The sequence below is a fragment of the Fundulus heteroclitus genome, chromosome 8 (assembly GCF_011125445.2).
Source record: "Fundulus heteroclitus isolate FHET01 chromosome 8, MU-UCD_Fhet_4.1, whole genome shotgun sequence".
In the NCBI taxonomy this organism is placed as follows: Eukaryota; Metazoa; Chordata; class Actinopteri; order Cyprinodontiformes; family Fundulidae; genus Fundulus; species Fundulus heteroclitus.
This window is the reverse complement of record NC_046368.1, coordinates 11,002,880-11,019,251: the sequence shown is the minus strand read 5'-3', so window position 1 is coordinate 11,019,251 and position 16,372 is coordinate 11,002,880. Positions and strand designations below refer to the sequence as shown.

The window sequence follows — 16,372 nt, the reverse complement described above, 5'->3', positions numbered from 1 at the left end:
AGACAATGCTCAGAGGGAGTGGCTGACTGACACCAGATATGACTTGACTTTAGAATGTGTATGTGTGTGTGTGTCTGCAAAAGAGAGAGAGAGAGAGAAAGAGAGAGAGAGAGAGAGAGAGAGAGAGGACTGTGTGCAGAAACAAAAGGAGACCTGCAGATTTGCAGCTGAACAAATCTCAGAGTTTGATAAAGCTTAAGACTTTTCAACTGTTAACTTCAACGGCATAATTCAAACTGCTTTAGGCTGCAAATATTACTACAGCATGCAAAGTAAACTCTTCAGTCATACCTTACAAGCACTGTGCAATGCTTTCATAGTGAAACACTATGGTTATTTGCCATGTGGTCTTGGGAAAGTTGCTTTAAAATAACCTTTCTAATTTATATAACTCTTATAATATTCACTTTTTAAGTGCCTTCTTTGTAACTAGGTAGTTTCAAACATTGTCAAGATGTAAAACACCCAAATCGCTCTAGTATTTTCTCAAAGACATTTTAGATAATTTAATAAATAATCAATTTTTAAACTGGCAATGTGTAGCCAGCAGATATTTGAACATTTTCTGGAACTTAGTGGTGGCTTCAAGAATAGAACAGGTACTTTCTAGAACTTAACAAGACACTTTCTTGGAACTTTCATGAAACCTACTAGTTACTTTCCCAGAACGTATCAAGTATGGGGAGTTTTCTATGTGTTATCACTTACAAGAAGTTACCTTCTGGTAGGTTTTTGAAAGTCACCTTTAAGATTTGGGAGAAGTACCTAATATGCTACAATAAAGTTCTGGAAGAATAACTGGTAAGTTCCAGAAAAGTCACCTGCAGGTTTGGGAATATGACGGGCCACTCTGTAGTGCTACTAAGATTTCATAGTTCTTAACTTTGAACTGTTATGGAAAATGTTATTGATGTATGTAACTCTGATCATATCTTGTCTGGGTGCACCTGCATAACTTTCCCGTGTGAAAGAAACTCACATGCTTACAGATTTCCATTTATGTTTCCACATCCAAGTACACAGAGAAGAGTTGAGTTAGATAGGAACTGGATCGTACCAGTGAATGCACTCCTCTGAAGATTACTCCCACTTTCTATGTTAACCCAGAATGTATAAAAGTTTAGTGCACCCTTTTCCTCTCGCTCTGTTTCCTGACTGCGTTGGGGGACAGAGACATTCAAACGCTCATGCCTTTGAATTAAATAACTTACAAAGACAAAGATGTATCTTTTCTTTCCATGAGTTGTGTGCTCACTTAATTAATTATTAATATCCACTACAGAACGTAACTTTTTTGAATCAGTTTTCGTTAACTTCTTTGTCTCCATTTGAGGTATAATATATTGTGATCAAATTTAATTTGCCTTTACGAATGAACTTTCTATTTTTATCTAACATTTTAGAATAATTTTGGGGTGACAGTGGTGCAGGATCTGGAAATTCATCCAGTAACCGGCAGTAGTGTAAAGCATTTGCTATAGAAGTACAGGCCATTTATTCCTTATTTATTTATGTATTTATGTACTGCAAGCCTTCATAAAAGTGAACAAATTGGATGAACAGCTGTGGGTCTAAAATCCTCTCCCTGGCAAATAAACAGTGTCTTTAACCATAAAAAGGTCCAGGATATGCATGAAAAATAAATGAAAGAAGCTGATTCCCCTTTTAGCCGATTCATCTTTTGTTTGGCAAGTTCTGGCAAATAGCTATTTGGGAGTCATCATGTTGCTGCAAAATCATTTTATAGCCTGACAGACTTGGACCATATCAAAGCGTGGGTCTTTTGTATGTTAAAAGGCCCTCGGCCTTGTGAGGCTGCATTCCTTAGTTAGGCTGGGTGCTCCATTTCTCTGCTCAGTGAAAAGTTGCTTTAGAAAAATAAATAAATTCTGATCCTCGAAAAGTTGTCAGGTTGAACATTATTACCAATAATAATACAGCCAAAGTCTACAAGCAATTCTTTAAAGGATAATCTAAAAGGTTGAACAAATATTTTTATGACTATAAATACAGTTAGGTCTATCTATAAAAAAAATTTAATAAAATATTTTTGCTCCACACAAAAAGTTAGACTTTGTTCAAATTCACACAACACAATCTAATATTGGTTATATGTGCCTGCTATTCCCCCAGCAGAGGGAGTGAGAGGATCACTACATACTGTAAAAACAAAATCATCATGAACTTTTAAGTTAGAATTTCCAGAGACAACACTTGTTTTGGAAAGTACATTTTCATTTTTCTTTTCTTTTTTAAATGTAGTTCCAGTTCTGTTATTGTTTGCATGTTAGTGGGGTTTTCCCTTTCATTGGCTTCTTGGAGGACATTTTCAAAAGAACCAAAGTTATCACTTTGCACACAGCATCACCTAGTGGGCAATTAGAAGAAGAAGAAGAATAAAAGAACAAACAGGTTTACTTTAAATATAGTTTACCCAAAGGCAGGTATTGCACTGAATAATTATTTTAAACCTATTTTCTCTGGTTGTAGCACATGTTGTGTAGTAAGTAAAAGCTGCCAGTATGTGTAAATACCTCCTTCCTTTTAATTTAAATGGATTTTAGTTTTACACATAATTATTCATCCATATTTAATACCCTTCTTAAGTTGTTAAAACTGCTTTTCATGTTTTATGCTGGATAAGAATTCACTTCACTCTCATTGCTGTTAAAATGACAACGACAATGAGGTATTCTATTCTACTCTATTGGCGTGCATGTGCTGTATTATTCCAGACAGTGGAAGCAGATAGTGATCAAACATACTGTGTGCACAGTATTTGAGCAAAACTGCTCAAACCAGGGACATCTGTGCTCGGGTGGAGCTTCTCTGCAAAAGCAAATGAAGGAGAAAAGAGCATCACATGTTGACACAGGAGAAAAAAAAAAGACTTCTTCCATCGTTCTGATATATTCATCAAACATATTCATGTTTCCCTAAAACACAACTTAAACACAACTGACCTAAAACCCGGGTCTTCCTGTTGGAGTACAATAGCTGCCTGCCTCCGACACGGAATGGATGAGCAGCGAATGAAGTGAAATGTCATTCCTTTCTTAAAATAAAACAGAACGTTCAGGCCGACAGGCAACAGGTGGACACAAAGGCTGTCTCCCGGATTCTGTGTATGCCGGGCATGCACGTGTCAGATTGTTAAGCCGTGAGCTGCCTAATCAGCTTGTGTGCGTGCTTGCATGTAGAAAATAGCAAAGGTACGGATGCCGAATTATGTGTTAGTTCCTGGTTAAGCACCGTGGCGATGTAAGTGAATCTATATTCCTCGGGAAATGCGGGAATTTGGTTTGTTTGTCTTCCGTCGTGTCAGACACAGATCTGACGGGAAGCGGAGATAAATCAGTGCAACGTTATTCTGGAATAAATAAAAAAGTGTACGGTCAGTGTTGTTGACCACTGTCCACTGGCGTGTTGGGAGCCTTCTGAGCTCCGAGCATTGCTGCAAAATCTGAGTGACTGTACCGCAGCAGCTGTTGCTGTCCATCACCAAGTTAAAACGCACACACACACACACACACACACACACAGAGGGACTGAGCTGCTTCATGCTTATCTCACAGAGAGCTCATGGCTGTCCCCGGCACACAGGGAAGCAGCTAGATCACCTCCTTACCTGCTATGGGAATCTAACTGTCAGTTTGTTGTTTTGCTTCTTCGACCACACGCTTTGCTCAGTTTAATCATTCTGGAGCAAGAATGAAGACTTTGGAGCTAATATTTGCCTTTCACTTGATTCTGGTCACTTCCGCTCATAGCACAGAGAGAGGTAAGTGAGAATGTCTTTACTGATCCAAGTTCCTTTACTGTCTTTTTTAAAAAACTTTTCCTAAAGACAACCGGTTTTCCTAAAACTTAAAAATAAACGTACAGGGATTTACAGGGAACTATAGTGATAACCTTGATACCCTGCATGAAAAACGAGCTGGTGTCTGCAGGCCAACTCAGAGAAGATTTGATTAACTCGGTTTCCTCCCCACAACCAGGGACATCCTGTCTGTAATTTGTGACACAGGAAATGGAAAGCCTCAGGTGTGTCACACGTTCTAACATACGGCGGCTCGGTCGTATACAAAAGGGAGCGGCATCACCACGAACGTGGACAGGAGCCTGCTGCCGAAAGCATTAGGTGAAGCGCTGGATTACGGACATGCGATATGAGCGCCATATCAAATGCTGGCACAAGCAGTCCGTGAGCCTGCAGGCAAACATGCTTAGAGAGTGTGGAGAACCTATGCAAGCTGCAGAGAGGGACAGGTGGCCTTTCTGTCCATGGTGATCCACAGGAGCTGCTGTGCAAGAAGTGATAGATAGATAGATAGATAGATAGATAGATAGATTGCACACACTTAGTCAATATTATAAAAAGGAACACAGTAGCAAAACCCCCCAAAAACAAACAAAAAAACAACAAAAAAAATGGTTAGGGTTTATGATTCTGTAATCTGCGTTATAGAATCATAACAAAGACTAAAGAGCTAAAGATGGCTGGCATTTTGTTTTGTCTTAGAATAAAACAACTTCTAGCAGTGTTCGCCCTCCACACGCAGCAAAACTGCGTATCTTTTTAAAATAACTTGGAGGAGACAGTGAATAAATTTCATCACAATGTCTTAAATACTTTATTGGCAAAAATATACAAAATCCCTTAAAAGTAAGGCATTTTTTGGGCAGAAAAACCCACACTAAGAAATATAGTGTGCCACTTGAAATCAGTTGTAAAGTCGTTGTTGCCTCGGCTGCTGTTGATACTTACTACAACCCTGATTATACCAATAGGACAGCGCTACAACATATCACATGACTGGAGCATACTGAGTGTCAGGATTTGTTTATTGATGAACTCAGAACACACACAGGACAAAAGTTTGAGAGGTTTATTGAAGGGTAGATGACTGATGGAAGATGTAACCAGAGGTGCAGGAATACAGCGGCTCAGGGGTGCAGGTGAAGGCAGGGGCTGACGGCCAGGAGAGAGAGAGTCCAACAACGCTGAGCGGGGTGGCACAGAGCAGAGCCTTCTCAGAGCGGCTAGTCAGGTTAGCAAATCACTGGGGACACCAGAACACAGAGCAGAACTTCCCAGGAACAACGGTGAGGCACAAAGTCTTTCAACGAGGCAAAACTAACCTTAAATCTGAAAACAGAAATAGACCTTCCAAGGCAAGGACGAGGACTGGCATGGAGTGGATGATACAGAAGACGTACCAGCACTAAAGTGAGGCAGAGGGAGGTTTAAATAGGAAGACTAACAGGTGACATGCATCTGACTGAATAATTACTAACAGGTGTGACTGACTGCAAGGAGAGTGAAGTGAAGGCTGGGTGGAAGGGAAGGCTGAAGTGAGGGGAAGGAGAAACTAAAAACAATAAATAAAGTTAAACCCTAACTAAAACTAAAACAAGGTGGAAAAACCGAAAACCAATGGCAACAAAAGCCGAATCAAAACTAAACCATGACACTGAGGGGGTCTTTGACCGTTGTTTTTTGCATATTCCCTCAAGATCCAGAGCGCTGATCCCTTACTTTCGCACTATTTACTTCAGATTTTCCACAGCATTTAAGTTTTGAGCGAGAGAGAGAGAGAGAGAGAGAGAGAGGGAGAGAGAGAGAGAAAGAGACTGTGGTCAGAGCACCTTTGTGTTTAAGGAAATAGTTATTTGTTAATTTTACTGTGTAGTTTGGATTATTATCTATTTAGTAGATGGCTCATGACCCATTTTCAGTTTTTGTCATTGGTTACCATATTTCTATATAAAATGTCCTGGTATTTCAAATTCCTCTTGATGTCATATGTTCTAACAAGCTGCTCAGGGACATATATATATAATTGCTTCACTTTCACTATATGTCTGAAATGGGAAAATTAAATGTGTGTTATATCAACGACCACACATCCAGAAAAGGCCAGAAGAGATTCATTCTGTGACACAATCAGCATGTCATCAGTTCTCATGCTCAAATGAGGTGTTAAACATCTGTTCAGACATAACACTGAAAATACAACAACAGTGAGGAAGGAAATGTATCATCTGGAACACCTCTAAATGGAGCAAATAATGAAACATTTACAATCTTTAAACCCAAACTTTAGGTTGATCAAGGAATCCTTGCGGCAACTTTTTTTCTAACAATCAGCTGTCCGACATCAAACAGCAGCAAAAAACTGATGGTGTGAACTGAGATTTTATATGTGAGTCATTTAGAAGTCTTTGTGAAATTTCAAAGCGACAAAATATCCTTTGAACTCTTATCCCTTTTCCTCTTGTGCTTTATTCTTGGTGCTGAGTTGAATGTGTCTGATCTGGAGCCAAACCCATAGACTATTGTCTTACCTAATCCAATACAAACATGTTTTTTTCTATTTTATACTTTACATGAAATAAAAAAAGATCCAATATTTCTAGTCTTGGTTTATGTGATAAACATTTTTAACTAGTTTCATTTATTTTTCTGCTTGTTTAATACAGAACTGAAATTTGACCTTTATTATACTGAAAATGAGTTTCTGACAACAGATTAAACAGGATAGAATGTTTATTAGGGATGGACCCAGCTCATGGCTTTTTATCTTCTTATAGACTATTTTAATAAATACATTTATAGTGGCTTATGTATCCTATTAATGCATGTTGATGCATTTACTACACAGTGACTGGAAGCACATTGCTGTCAATATAGCCATCAGTGTTATTTTTAGTTATGCCTAATTTTGATAATCTGCATAATAAATGCGCACATGCATATCTATTGTATGTACATATTTTATTTAGATTAACCATCTCTACACATCTTAGTATATGCTTGACAGCAAAATTTTAATGTAATCGTAAATACATGCAGGTAGGAAGGAGTTTTATCTCGTCATCGTTTGGCTTTTTAAAATCTGTGAGAAACTGTCTAATCCTAAATTAAAGTTAAATATAGTTGTAATTTGGTAAAAGAAACACAATTACCAAATAATAATAGGATTTTTCTGTAAATATTATTTTGTTGTGTAACAAAATGCTTTCTCTTCCTCTATATGGTCCAGCACCTCACATCATCACTTTACTAGAAACGGTGGATGTACTTCTGGATCACAATGCCACCTTCATCTGTGAGGTGGAGTCAAGCCCCAGTGCTTATATCACATGGACCAAAAACAATCAACCAATCATGTAAGTTTACTAAGCTTTTTGATAATTTTAGACCTTGTCTTTTCAAAATAACTGCATTTTGAGGGCCCCTTCACATGCAGGAAAGGATGCAGAGACAGGACTGGTTGCAGCTGATGAGTTTTGGCCGAAGAAGGCAGCAGCACATATCGTAGTGGAAAAGACAAACAACAACAACAAAACAAGCACAAAAGTATATTAATGAATACAATATAGGAGTTATTGCAATGGAAATATAAAATTTAAAGCAGAAATAATTTGGAATTGAAAACACAGGCCCTGCTCGAAGGATTTCTGTTGTGCATAAATAAGTAGGTCAATAAAAGCCAGACTCATTAAGTGTGTATTGGTAAATGGTAAATGGACTGAACTTATATATCGCTTTTCCAGTCATACTGACCTTTTGTAGCACTGTACACTAGAGCCGCAATTGGGGCTAAGTACCTTGCCCAGGGGCACATGTACATGTGACAGAGAAGTTGAAATCGAAAACACCACCTTTTCTATTCAATTCAATTCAATTTTATCTATATAGCGCCGATTCACAACACGTCATCTCAAGGCACTTTACAAAGTCAAATTCAATCAGATCATACAGATTGGTCAAAAAGTTTCCTACCTAAGCAAACCCAGCAGATTGGATCAAGTCTTGACAAGCAGCATTCACTCCTCCTGAAAGAGTGTCGAGCCACAGTGGTCAGTTGCCTGCATTGTTGACGGCTTTGCAGCAATCCCTCATACTGACCATGCATGAAGCAACAGTGGAGAGGAAAACTACCATTTAACAGGGAGGAAAAACTTCCAGAAGAGCCAGAACCAGGTTCAGTGTAAACGGTCATCTGCCTCGACTGACTGGGGGTTAGAGAAGACAGAGCAGAGACACAAAAAGCACAGAAGCACACATTGATCCAGGAATCAATTTCTACGTTATATGGTGATAGCGGATGATCTGCCTCTCCTGGATGATGAACACCAGACCAGTTGTACCTACTATGAAGAAAAAAATGACAGAGAACAAAAAGTTATAAGTTTAAATAACAACAAACTGCATATTGGAGAACAGTAGGAGAGCTTAGCAGAGTGAGTAAAATAGACCACGGTGTCCTCCAGCAGCCTAAGCCTATAGCAGCATACCTACAGAGATAGCTCAGGGTAACATAAGCCACTCTATCAGCATTGTCAAAAAGGAACGTTTTAAGCCTAGCCTTAAAAGTAGACAGGGCGTCTGCCTCACGGACCAAAACTGGTTCTATCATGGATATTTAATCTCAATTGGTAGGTTTAAAATGTAATGAGACTAGTTAATAGTCAGTAACTAGATTGATACTCTTGGCTTTCTGTTACAACACAGTTCGTTCCGCACTATCTTTGTGATTACCAGGTACTATGACAACCGATACTTTACCAAGGAGCAGGGCCAGATGTTGATCATCCCTCATGTCAAAGAATCAGACAACGGAGAGTACTGCTGCATTGCCAGTAATGGCATCGGAGAAGCTGCAAAGAGTTGCGGAGCGCTTCAGCTGAAAATGAGTAAGCTTTATTTATTCCATGGCTAAAATGATTGATTCAAGCCATTTTAAATGTTTATTTTGAATAACAAAAAAAGTGCATTTTCCCTTAATCAGAGCCCCAGATCAAACGGCAGCCTACCAATGTGACTTTACTGATAGAATCCAAAGCGGTGCTGCCCTGTGTCACACTCGGGAACCCCAAACCAGATGTCACCTGGCTCAAGGATGATGAGCTTATCAAGGTAAGCACACTTAGTATCTTTTATGTTTTGGCTTTAAGACCTAAATAATTTATTCTGATGGCACATTGCATTATGACCACCAGTCTGATAGTGTGTTGGCCCCTGATTTTGCTGCTGAAACAGCCCAGACCTGTTGAAACATGGGCTCCACTAGAGCCCTTAAGAGGTGCTGTGGTATCTAGCACCAAGATGTGAAGATGCTAAGAGCAGATCTTATAAAACCTGAGAAGTGTGAGGTATGGTCTGCAGCGATCTGACTTGTTTGTTGAAGCACATCCAAAATATACTCAACTGAATTGGGATCAGGGGAATTTGGGGGCTAAGTAAATACTTCAAGTTCTTCTCAAGCAACTACTCACCCATAGTTGCTGTTTGGCATTTAATGTTAAAAAGGATCACAACCAGCTTACACTGCAGCCCCATATGCAGGGCTCTGCACATCCTGACTTCTACATCCACTTGGATGAGACATTGTTCACTTGCTACCTAAAAGCGCTGAAAAGCCCTGAAAAGTTCTTTGTAAATAAACTTGCCTTGCCTTACGTTGCCTACAATTTCCCACCCGGTACTACTGTCATGATGAAGAGAACATTAAAGTTATTCACTTGTCTGTGGTAATAATGTTATGCCTGACTGATATGCATTTCTAAAAGAAAGCAAAATTTCCTTATTTTGATTGAAAGAACTAAAAAATCGGTATGCGAAGAGGTAAAGGTAATATTCTAGATGGTCTGTGGTCTAACGTCGCACCGCGTCTCTGTATGTTGTTCTCCAGTCTCTTGTTTGCCCCTCCTTGCCCTAAAATGCTACCATCAGAGCAGCACTGGAGCAAATAGGTGGGGAGCAAACCCAGCAGATCAAAATGTTCTCTTGCTAACAGCATTATAAAGTCATGAGGGATTTACTTCTTCACTAGAAATGTTCCTCCGAAAGGTGAGGCAGGTTTGCTGTGCTCATATCCTTCACAAACATGCGCATGAAAGGCGACTCGTGAGGAGGGAAAGAGGGGCTGGGTGTCCGCTATAGAGGAGGAAGAGAGGCGCGGCTTGTCACACATCCTGTTTTGGTCTACAGACATTGCTCAAGCACCACCTAGTGGTGAAATATGGCTTACTGTTCTATCTTTTAAACAAATCACTTTCAGGTCAGCGACCGCGTTACCATTCTGGATTATGGGGCCCTGAAAATTCATAGGATCCAGAAGGAGGATGCAGGGATGTACCGCTGTGTGGCCAGGAACAGCTTTGGTTTGGCCTTTTCAAAGCCTGTCACCATTGAAGTGCAAAGTATGAATTTCAAAGTGGTTTTACTTTCTATGCTTGCATGAGCAAATTTACTTCCAGCAATCAGAACTTCATTCTGTGAGGTATTTCCTGTGTGTTTAAAGGAATCTAGTACTCTATTTTATTTCTGCTCAGCTCCAGCACGACTCCTGAGAGTCCCCAAAGAGAAGAGAGCAGATTATGGGAGCCAGATAACCCTGGAGTGCAACGCCACGGGAAACCCCATCCCCACCATCACCTGGCTGGAAAACGGGAATGCTGTGAGTGATTGGACTTAATCTATATGCATATGCATGCAAACATTATTGACATTGGACATTTAAAAAGGTTTTCCTTTTTTAGTCCTTTTCTGTGTTAGAACCCATTCTTATTGTCTGCACTCACAATTACAAAATGTAGTACATTTTTAGAAAAGTATGTAATTAGTCTTTTACACGCTACACAATAACAGGAACCGTGTTCAGTTGTATGATTACTGCACAATTATAGATGCCGAAATATTTGTCTGCATTTATCAGCAAGCATTATTTTTTTCTTTTGGAATTTGTCAGACTTTTATTTTTTAAGTTTTCAACTGCCAAATTAGTGTTCTCTATGCGTACCCCCCTCCCCCTCATAAAAATTTTAATAAAAATAAAAAATAAAAATTCACAGCTTACTAAATAAACAAATAATTTTAATAACTGTTTTTCTATATTTTATCCACGTTGAATGTTAGATTTAATTGGCAACATGTTATTTTTGCCCCTCAAGTAATAAAATCTGATTTAGTATATAAGAAATAGTATAAAAAAGAAACAATCGATTGGGATTAGGTGCTTTTATTGTGTCCTGTGGAGCTTCTATCATTGGTTTAGAGCAGAGGTCATTAACCTTTTTCAAATTCAGAGCTACTTCATTGGTGCTGTCTCATTCGAAGGGCTACCGGTACTGACCTTTGAACTACAAGAGTCAAAGTTCACCTTAACTTTATGTAAAATAAACACAATTTTCATGCTTTTCTTCCATAACTGGACCATGTGTCCTGTTTTATTGCAAATCAAAATATTGTCACCCTAATACAGAAAAAATGGTTTGTATTTAATTTGTAATGAGCCATTTCTTCCAAAGCCAAAGTTCTTTAACAAAATATATCCATGGCACAACAGTGCAGTCAGATATCCGACCTACAGCAGTTATGCTTTCAGAGGTCTTCTTTATATAAAAACGCATTAATGCATTGAGTGGCTGTTTTCACATGGGCCGCAAGGCTCCCTCCAGGATGACAGGGGGTGGGGGGGTGGGGGAATTCATGTATGAACTTGCACACAGAACATCCACTTGTTCAAGTCAATATCTTATGAGCAGCTTCTAATCCCTTTTAAATTACATAAATGCATTTGTTCGACTGATCCTTGACTGGAAAAGCCAACGGTGAACATTCATTAAAATAAAGATTGAGATTGATGCAACCTTTATTCTGTTCTCAAATGTATCTTTTTCCTCTGAGGGTGCAAAAGGGGACTTGCCCCTTTGTGTCACAAACGAAAAAGAATCCAGGACTAGATAGTAATAAGACACAAATGACATCTTTTGGCATTTGAGTTCAATTCTCTCAACAGGAAGAAATACACAAGGCCACGAAAAGCAAACAAACAAACAAAAAACGACAACTGGAAAATACAAAGAAACGGCCTGTTAACACAAAGGTTACGTGTCCACTCATGTCGAAACAAAAAAGAAAATGTGTCATCTTGAGATTATGGATACCCAGACACTGAATCCTTTACGCCTACAAACTCTTTTAACAAAGTAAGGATCTTACCTAAACTTCCATTCATTTGCAGCTCGTTCTATGGCCTAAGTCTTACCCTAACCCTACACCTAACCCTAACCCTCAGTCCTAAACCTGACCTCCTGCCCAGAAAAAAGTGGACCAAAAAAAGTCCTCAGTTTGCATCAAAGTCCTCACTTTACAAGTAAAATGGGTAAAAAGAAAATCCTCATTCAGTTGCAATTACACACACACACTCACGCACACACACTCACTCAGCAGTTAATGGGCTTTCAGACTGGCTATTGGATCATAGATATAAACGGCAGGGAATTCTCATCATGGCGACAGAGCTTTGAACAGATTGCCCCGCAGTTATCTAATAATACACATCATTATCAGGTTTGATTAGATTGCTCTTATTAAATGAGAGCGTGACCTGAGGATTCTGCCACGAATTGGCCCAAAACTGTTCCATAGTAAATGGTGAGAATCAAAGCCTGACTAATCTATGCATGTTTTTTTGGCTTATGATTAATGTAGAACGTCAAACAGTTTGTGTTTTCAACAAGGACACTTATATCACATACCGTCTGGGGCTTTTATAGTCCTGGAGGCTGGCTACAATGTGATTACAGGCCCGTAATAGTTGTAAATATGAGGTCCGCTTGTGTGCCTGTGGGTGTGCGCTGATTAAAATTACTGTGAGAGGTGATTTTCTGGCAGCTTGTTAAGGCCATTAATACGCATCAGCAGGGCCAGGTCCTAAAAACAGGCCGTGCGAAAAGCAACTTCAAACATAGACGCAGCCACATGTCAGCGCCTAGCCTAGCTCCGCTCGCTCAGACATAGCCACACCGCACACGTTGTTTATCTTAAATTGAAGTGTGAATCCAGAAACCCAACTAACAACACGCTTATTGTTTACGTGGATACATCATCACTGGGCATGCCGATGATCTTCAAATGAATATAGTTCATTATGACGGCTAGATGTAGGTTCTTATGATGGAAAGTACGTCACATGCCTTTACTGTTTGTTGTTTCATATGTAGAGTGAACACGCGTTAATCCGTATAAATTTCCCTTGAAGTTCAATTTAAAAATAAACGTTAATTGGTTTTGAAGCTAAGCTGAGTTATAAAATCTCAGTTCCAGATTTCGCCTTCTTGCTGCCTTTCACATGGAATTACTATTACAATTTTGCAGGAGTTTCCAAATGGAAAAAAGAAAGAGGATATCAATTGCTTTTCAAGTGTTATTTTGGATTATTTACTCTAGCTCGCTTTTCAGTTTTAAAAGAATCACTAAGGTTGTATGATTAATGGAAAAACTGTTCAGCTGCATCACTGAAAGCATGAGATGAAGCACTTTTTTTTTTCATGTAAAACCTCTTACCTGAACTGTATCCATTATTTATTTTCTGACTCTTCTATGATTTTATTTCTAGGTCTCAGGGGCCTCCGTGGAGGAGACCTTGGTGGAAGACGTAATACTGTCTGTTCTCAAAGTGACGGTGACCAAGTCAGCTTTGTATACGTGTGTGGCCTCCAACAGACACAGCGGTGGAGCAAACACTGTAAAAAAAAGTGCCAGGGTCGCTGTTACGGGTAAAGTATAGAAAAAGAGCTTCAATTTCACATCAAACTGTTTACTCAGAGCAACAAAAGACAAACAGAGCTGTTTCTAACTTCCTTTATTGGTGAGGGGTTGTTTGTGCCCAGCTGCTTCTTTGTGTTGTGCTAGCTGCTAGTTGGTGGCCCCTTACGTTGCTTCAGCTGCTTCTTGCTTTAAACCCACCCTGGCCACAGACATACTGAAGTGACAGTGGCCACACCTGCATACACACTCTGCTTCCACCTGGGTGTCCCTCAGTCCCCTCACAATTAGCGAAGACATGCAGAGACAAGCACTATGGCTGGTTTTTCCTTAAAAAGATTCAAGCTTACTACTCCACTTTGTCTTTTCCGTTTGTCTTCAATCTTCGTTCTTATCGTTGTGCTTGGACTCATCCAAACGGCGTCTTCTGGATATTGCTTCTTTCCTAAAGACTGGAGGTAAGACTTGTGCCTTACAGCTTACTCTTTTGTGGTTATACTGTGATGTTTAATATTGCACACAAAGCCTTCCATGTTCATTGTCACTTTTAGTAATGATATGGTTGTACTGAAAATCATAGAAAATCTAACTTTTCATTTTGGGTATGTTTAGTTAGGAAAAAAATCCGGTATTAAAAATTATATATATTTTTTTACATAATGTCTTATTACTTTGCACAAGCTCCTACTATCAGGAGAACAGCACTTGCTGTATTGGAAATTGGCACTTAGGACGTCTTCTCCACATTTAGATGGCTGAATTTGTTGAGTTGCTCCCAGGTGATTGGCTGACTTGCTATACTTGTTAACACGCAGTTGAACAAGTGTGCCTAATAAAGTGGCTAGTGAGCACAGATTGGTCGTGATTAGTCTGAAGATTATGATAGGAGTATAAAAAGGTGGATTGTGTCCCTGGGCAACAATTTTTCATGTTGATTTGGAAACGTCATTATGATCATTATCAGGATTAAAGACCCAGTCAGGACCTATTTTGAGATTGCTGATGCAGCAAATCATTTATTTTTATGATCTGCCGGTGCTTCAAAGAGTCCATGATGCCTTGCACTCAGGCTCATGGCATCACAGATTCTCCAACATGGTTAGCTACGGAGGTGAGGCGCTTCCCTACTTTGCCTTATGTCAGACCCAGCCGATTATTTTGTTGCTGTTGCTGCAGAAAAGCTCAGTTTCAGTGTCATTTGACTAAACCACAGCGTTCCAGTTGAAGTCCAAGTACTTTTTAGCATACGCCGCCTGTTCATGTAACTCAGGTCTTCCTCCAGACTTGTTTGCCGAGTTCAGAATTGTTATCAACTTTTTAATCTGACTGCAGATATGGACAAAGCAGTGTGAGTAACTTATTTTCTGCTGCTATATTTTGACTTTTTAATTTTCCCAAGTCATTCAAGCAGGATCATCCTTACTTGGATGGCATGTTAGAGAGTGGTTTGCTATTTCCTTAGTCATGAGTGCATTGTAAGACCTTTTACACAGCTTTGCCAGGGGATATGAATATTGGTGGAGGGTGCAGTGGATTCTTTTATTTGTTTGAACATTTTCAGAAGTTTTTTGTCTTAGGGCTGGGCGATAATTCAATAACAATATATATATTGATCGATAGACGTACATAATTGAATTAAAAGGGTCAGTAAAAAGTTCAATAGAATAACAGTTTTCTATCCTTATGCATAGCCACGTAGGTTAATACTACAGTCATTACATCCTCCCTACCAATCACAAATGCAGATCAAGGAATGCTGCTTGATCAAGCTCCGCCCCCTTGGAAGAGTTCAGAGAGCATGCGTTCTTTTTTCTTTTTACCAAAAATTGTGGTTTTGGTAAAAAGTTAGTTGAATAAAGGGTTGAGTTTGAAATCAGTGTTTGTGTGTTCTTTATCTAAAAAATAGGTCGCTAAGCAACAGCATAAAAAAGCCAGGGCTGCACTTAAAATATATGTTTTGGATTTGTTGATAATTATGGGTATCAATCAATATGATTTCTATTTTATCGATATGCTTCCTGTCAATATCGTCCAGCCCTGATTTGCATTACACTAGTTTCTGAATTGGGTGTACCCCAATGTTGGTTCTTTTGACTCTGCCAAATAATGAAATGCAGTCTTAGTGTGCCAACCACCTTGCTATACTTTATCCACCTACATGCACAATTTTAGCTTTTATGCATCACAGCACTGGCTGCCACTTTGGCATTACTAATGGACATGAATAAGTAACACATGCATAGTTAGATTAAAAAAAAAAACAATAATGCATTGGGAAGTGACTGTTTAAGGAAAATGAATGGCCTAAGAGGCATTGGATTGCAGGTCAGAGACAGGTTAAATGGTAACATTTCACCGTGGTTCGACAGCTTAAGACCACATCTGGACTGTAGAAACCGTAGACCTAGAAGGAAAAAAAAAGGATAAATGGTCACAGTTTAGTTAGATTTAAACTCTGCACAGGCATCCTTTTCCCCCAGATGTGACATATGGAGTTTGTAAATGCTGCATCACAGAATGAGAGCAGAAACCTGGGTCCGGTACAGCGATCAGATCATCATTCAGAGGAGTCAAAATGACAGACAAGGATGAGCGTGTTTCCAGGCCTGAGGAATAATAGGCAACAGAGAAGGGAAATCAAGGAGTCAAACTCAAGGGGCAAAACAGGAATAGAGGGAGTCTGGCGCACAGGCAGGCAGGTTTTTACACAAGATGTGACAGATGTTCGTTCACGAGGCAGCGAGGAAGTCCAACAGACAGCATGCAATCTATGTAAACCATCCACAGCCGTTTTCATGATCAACATCTGGA

General features: G+C 39.4%; 1 protein-coding gene across 1 annotated transcript in view; it reads left to right on the top strand.

Annotated features, from left to right (window-relative positions):
- The first annotated feature begins 3,540 nt into the window (after nucleotides 1-3,540).
- Nucleotides 3,541-16,372, top strand: part of musk (muscle, skeletal, receptor tyrosine kinase) — a 36,805-nt gene continuing 23,973 nt past the window's right edge. Inside the window, exons 1-8 of the mRNA XM_036140097.1 lie at nucleotides 3,541-3,781; nucleotides 7,047-7,173; nucleotides 8,552-8,703; nucleotides 8,799-8,926; nucleotides 10,071-10,212; nucleotides 10,345-10,469; nucleotides 13,413-13,572; nucleotides 14,013-14,019. Of these exons, the coding sequence (XP_035995990.1) occupies nucleotides 3,712-3,781; nucleotides 7,047-7,173; nucleotides 8,552-8,703; nucleotides 8,799-8,926; nucleotides 10,071-10,212; nucleotides 10,345-10,469; nucleotides 13,413-13,572; nucleotides 14,013-14,019 (911 nt within the window). The 5' untranslated portion in view covers nucleotides 3,541-3,711. The remainder of the gene's footprint in view (nucleotides 3,782-7,046; nucleotides 7,174-8,551; nucleotides 8,704-8,798; nucleotides 8,927-10,070; nucleotides 10,213-10,344; nucleotides 10,470-13,412; nucleotides 13,573-14,012; nucleotides 14,020-16,372) is intronic.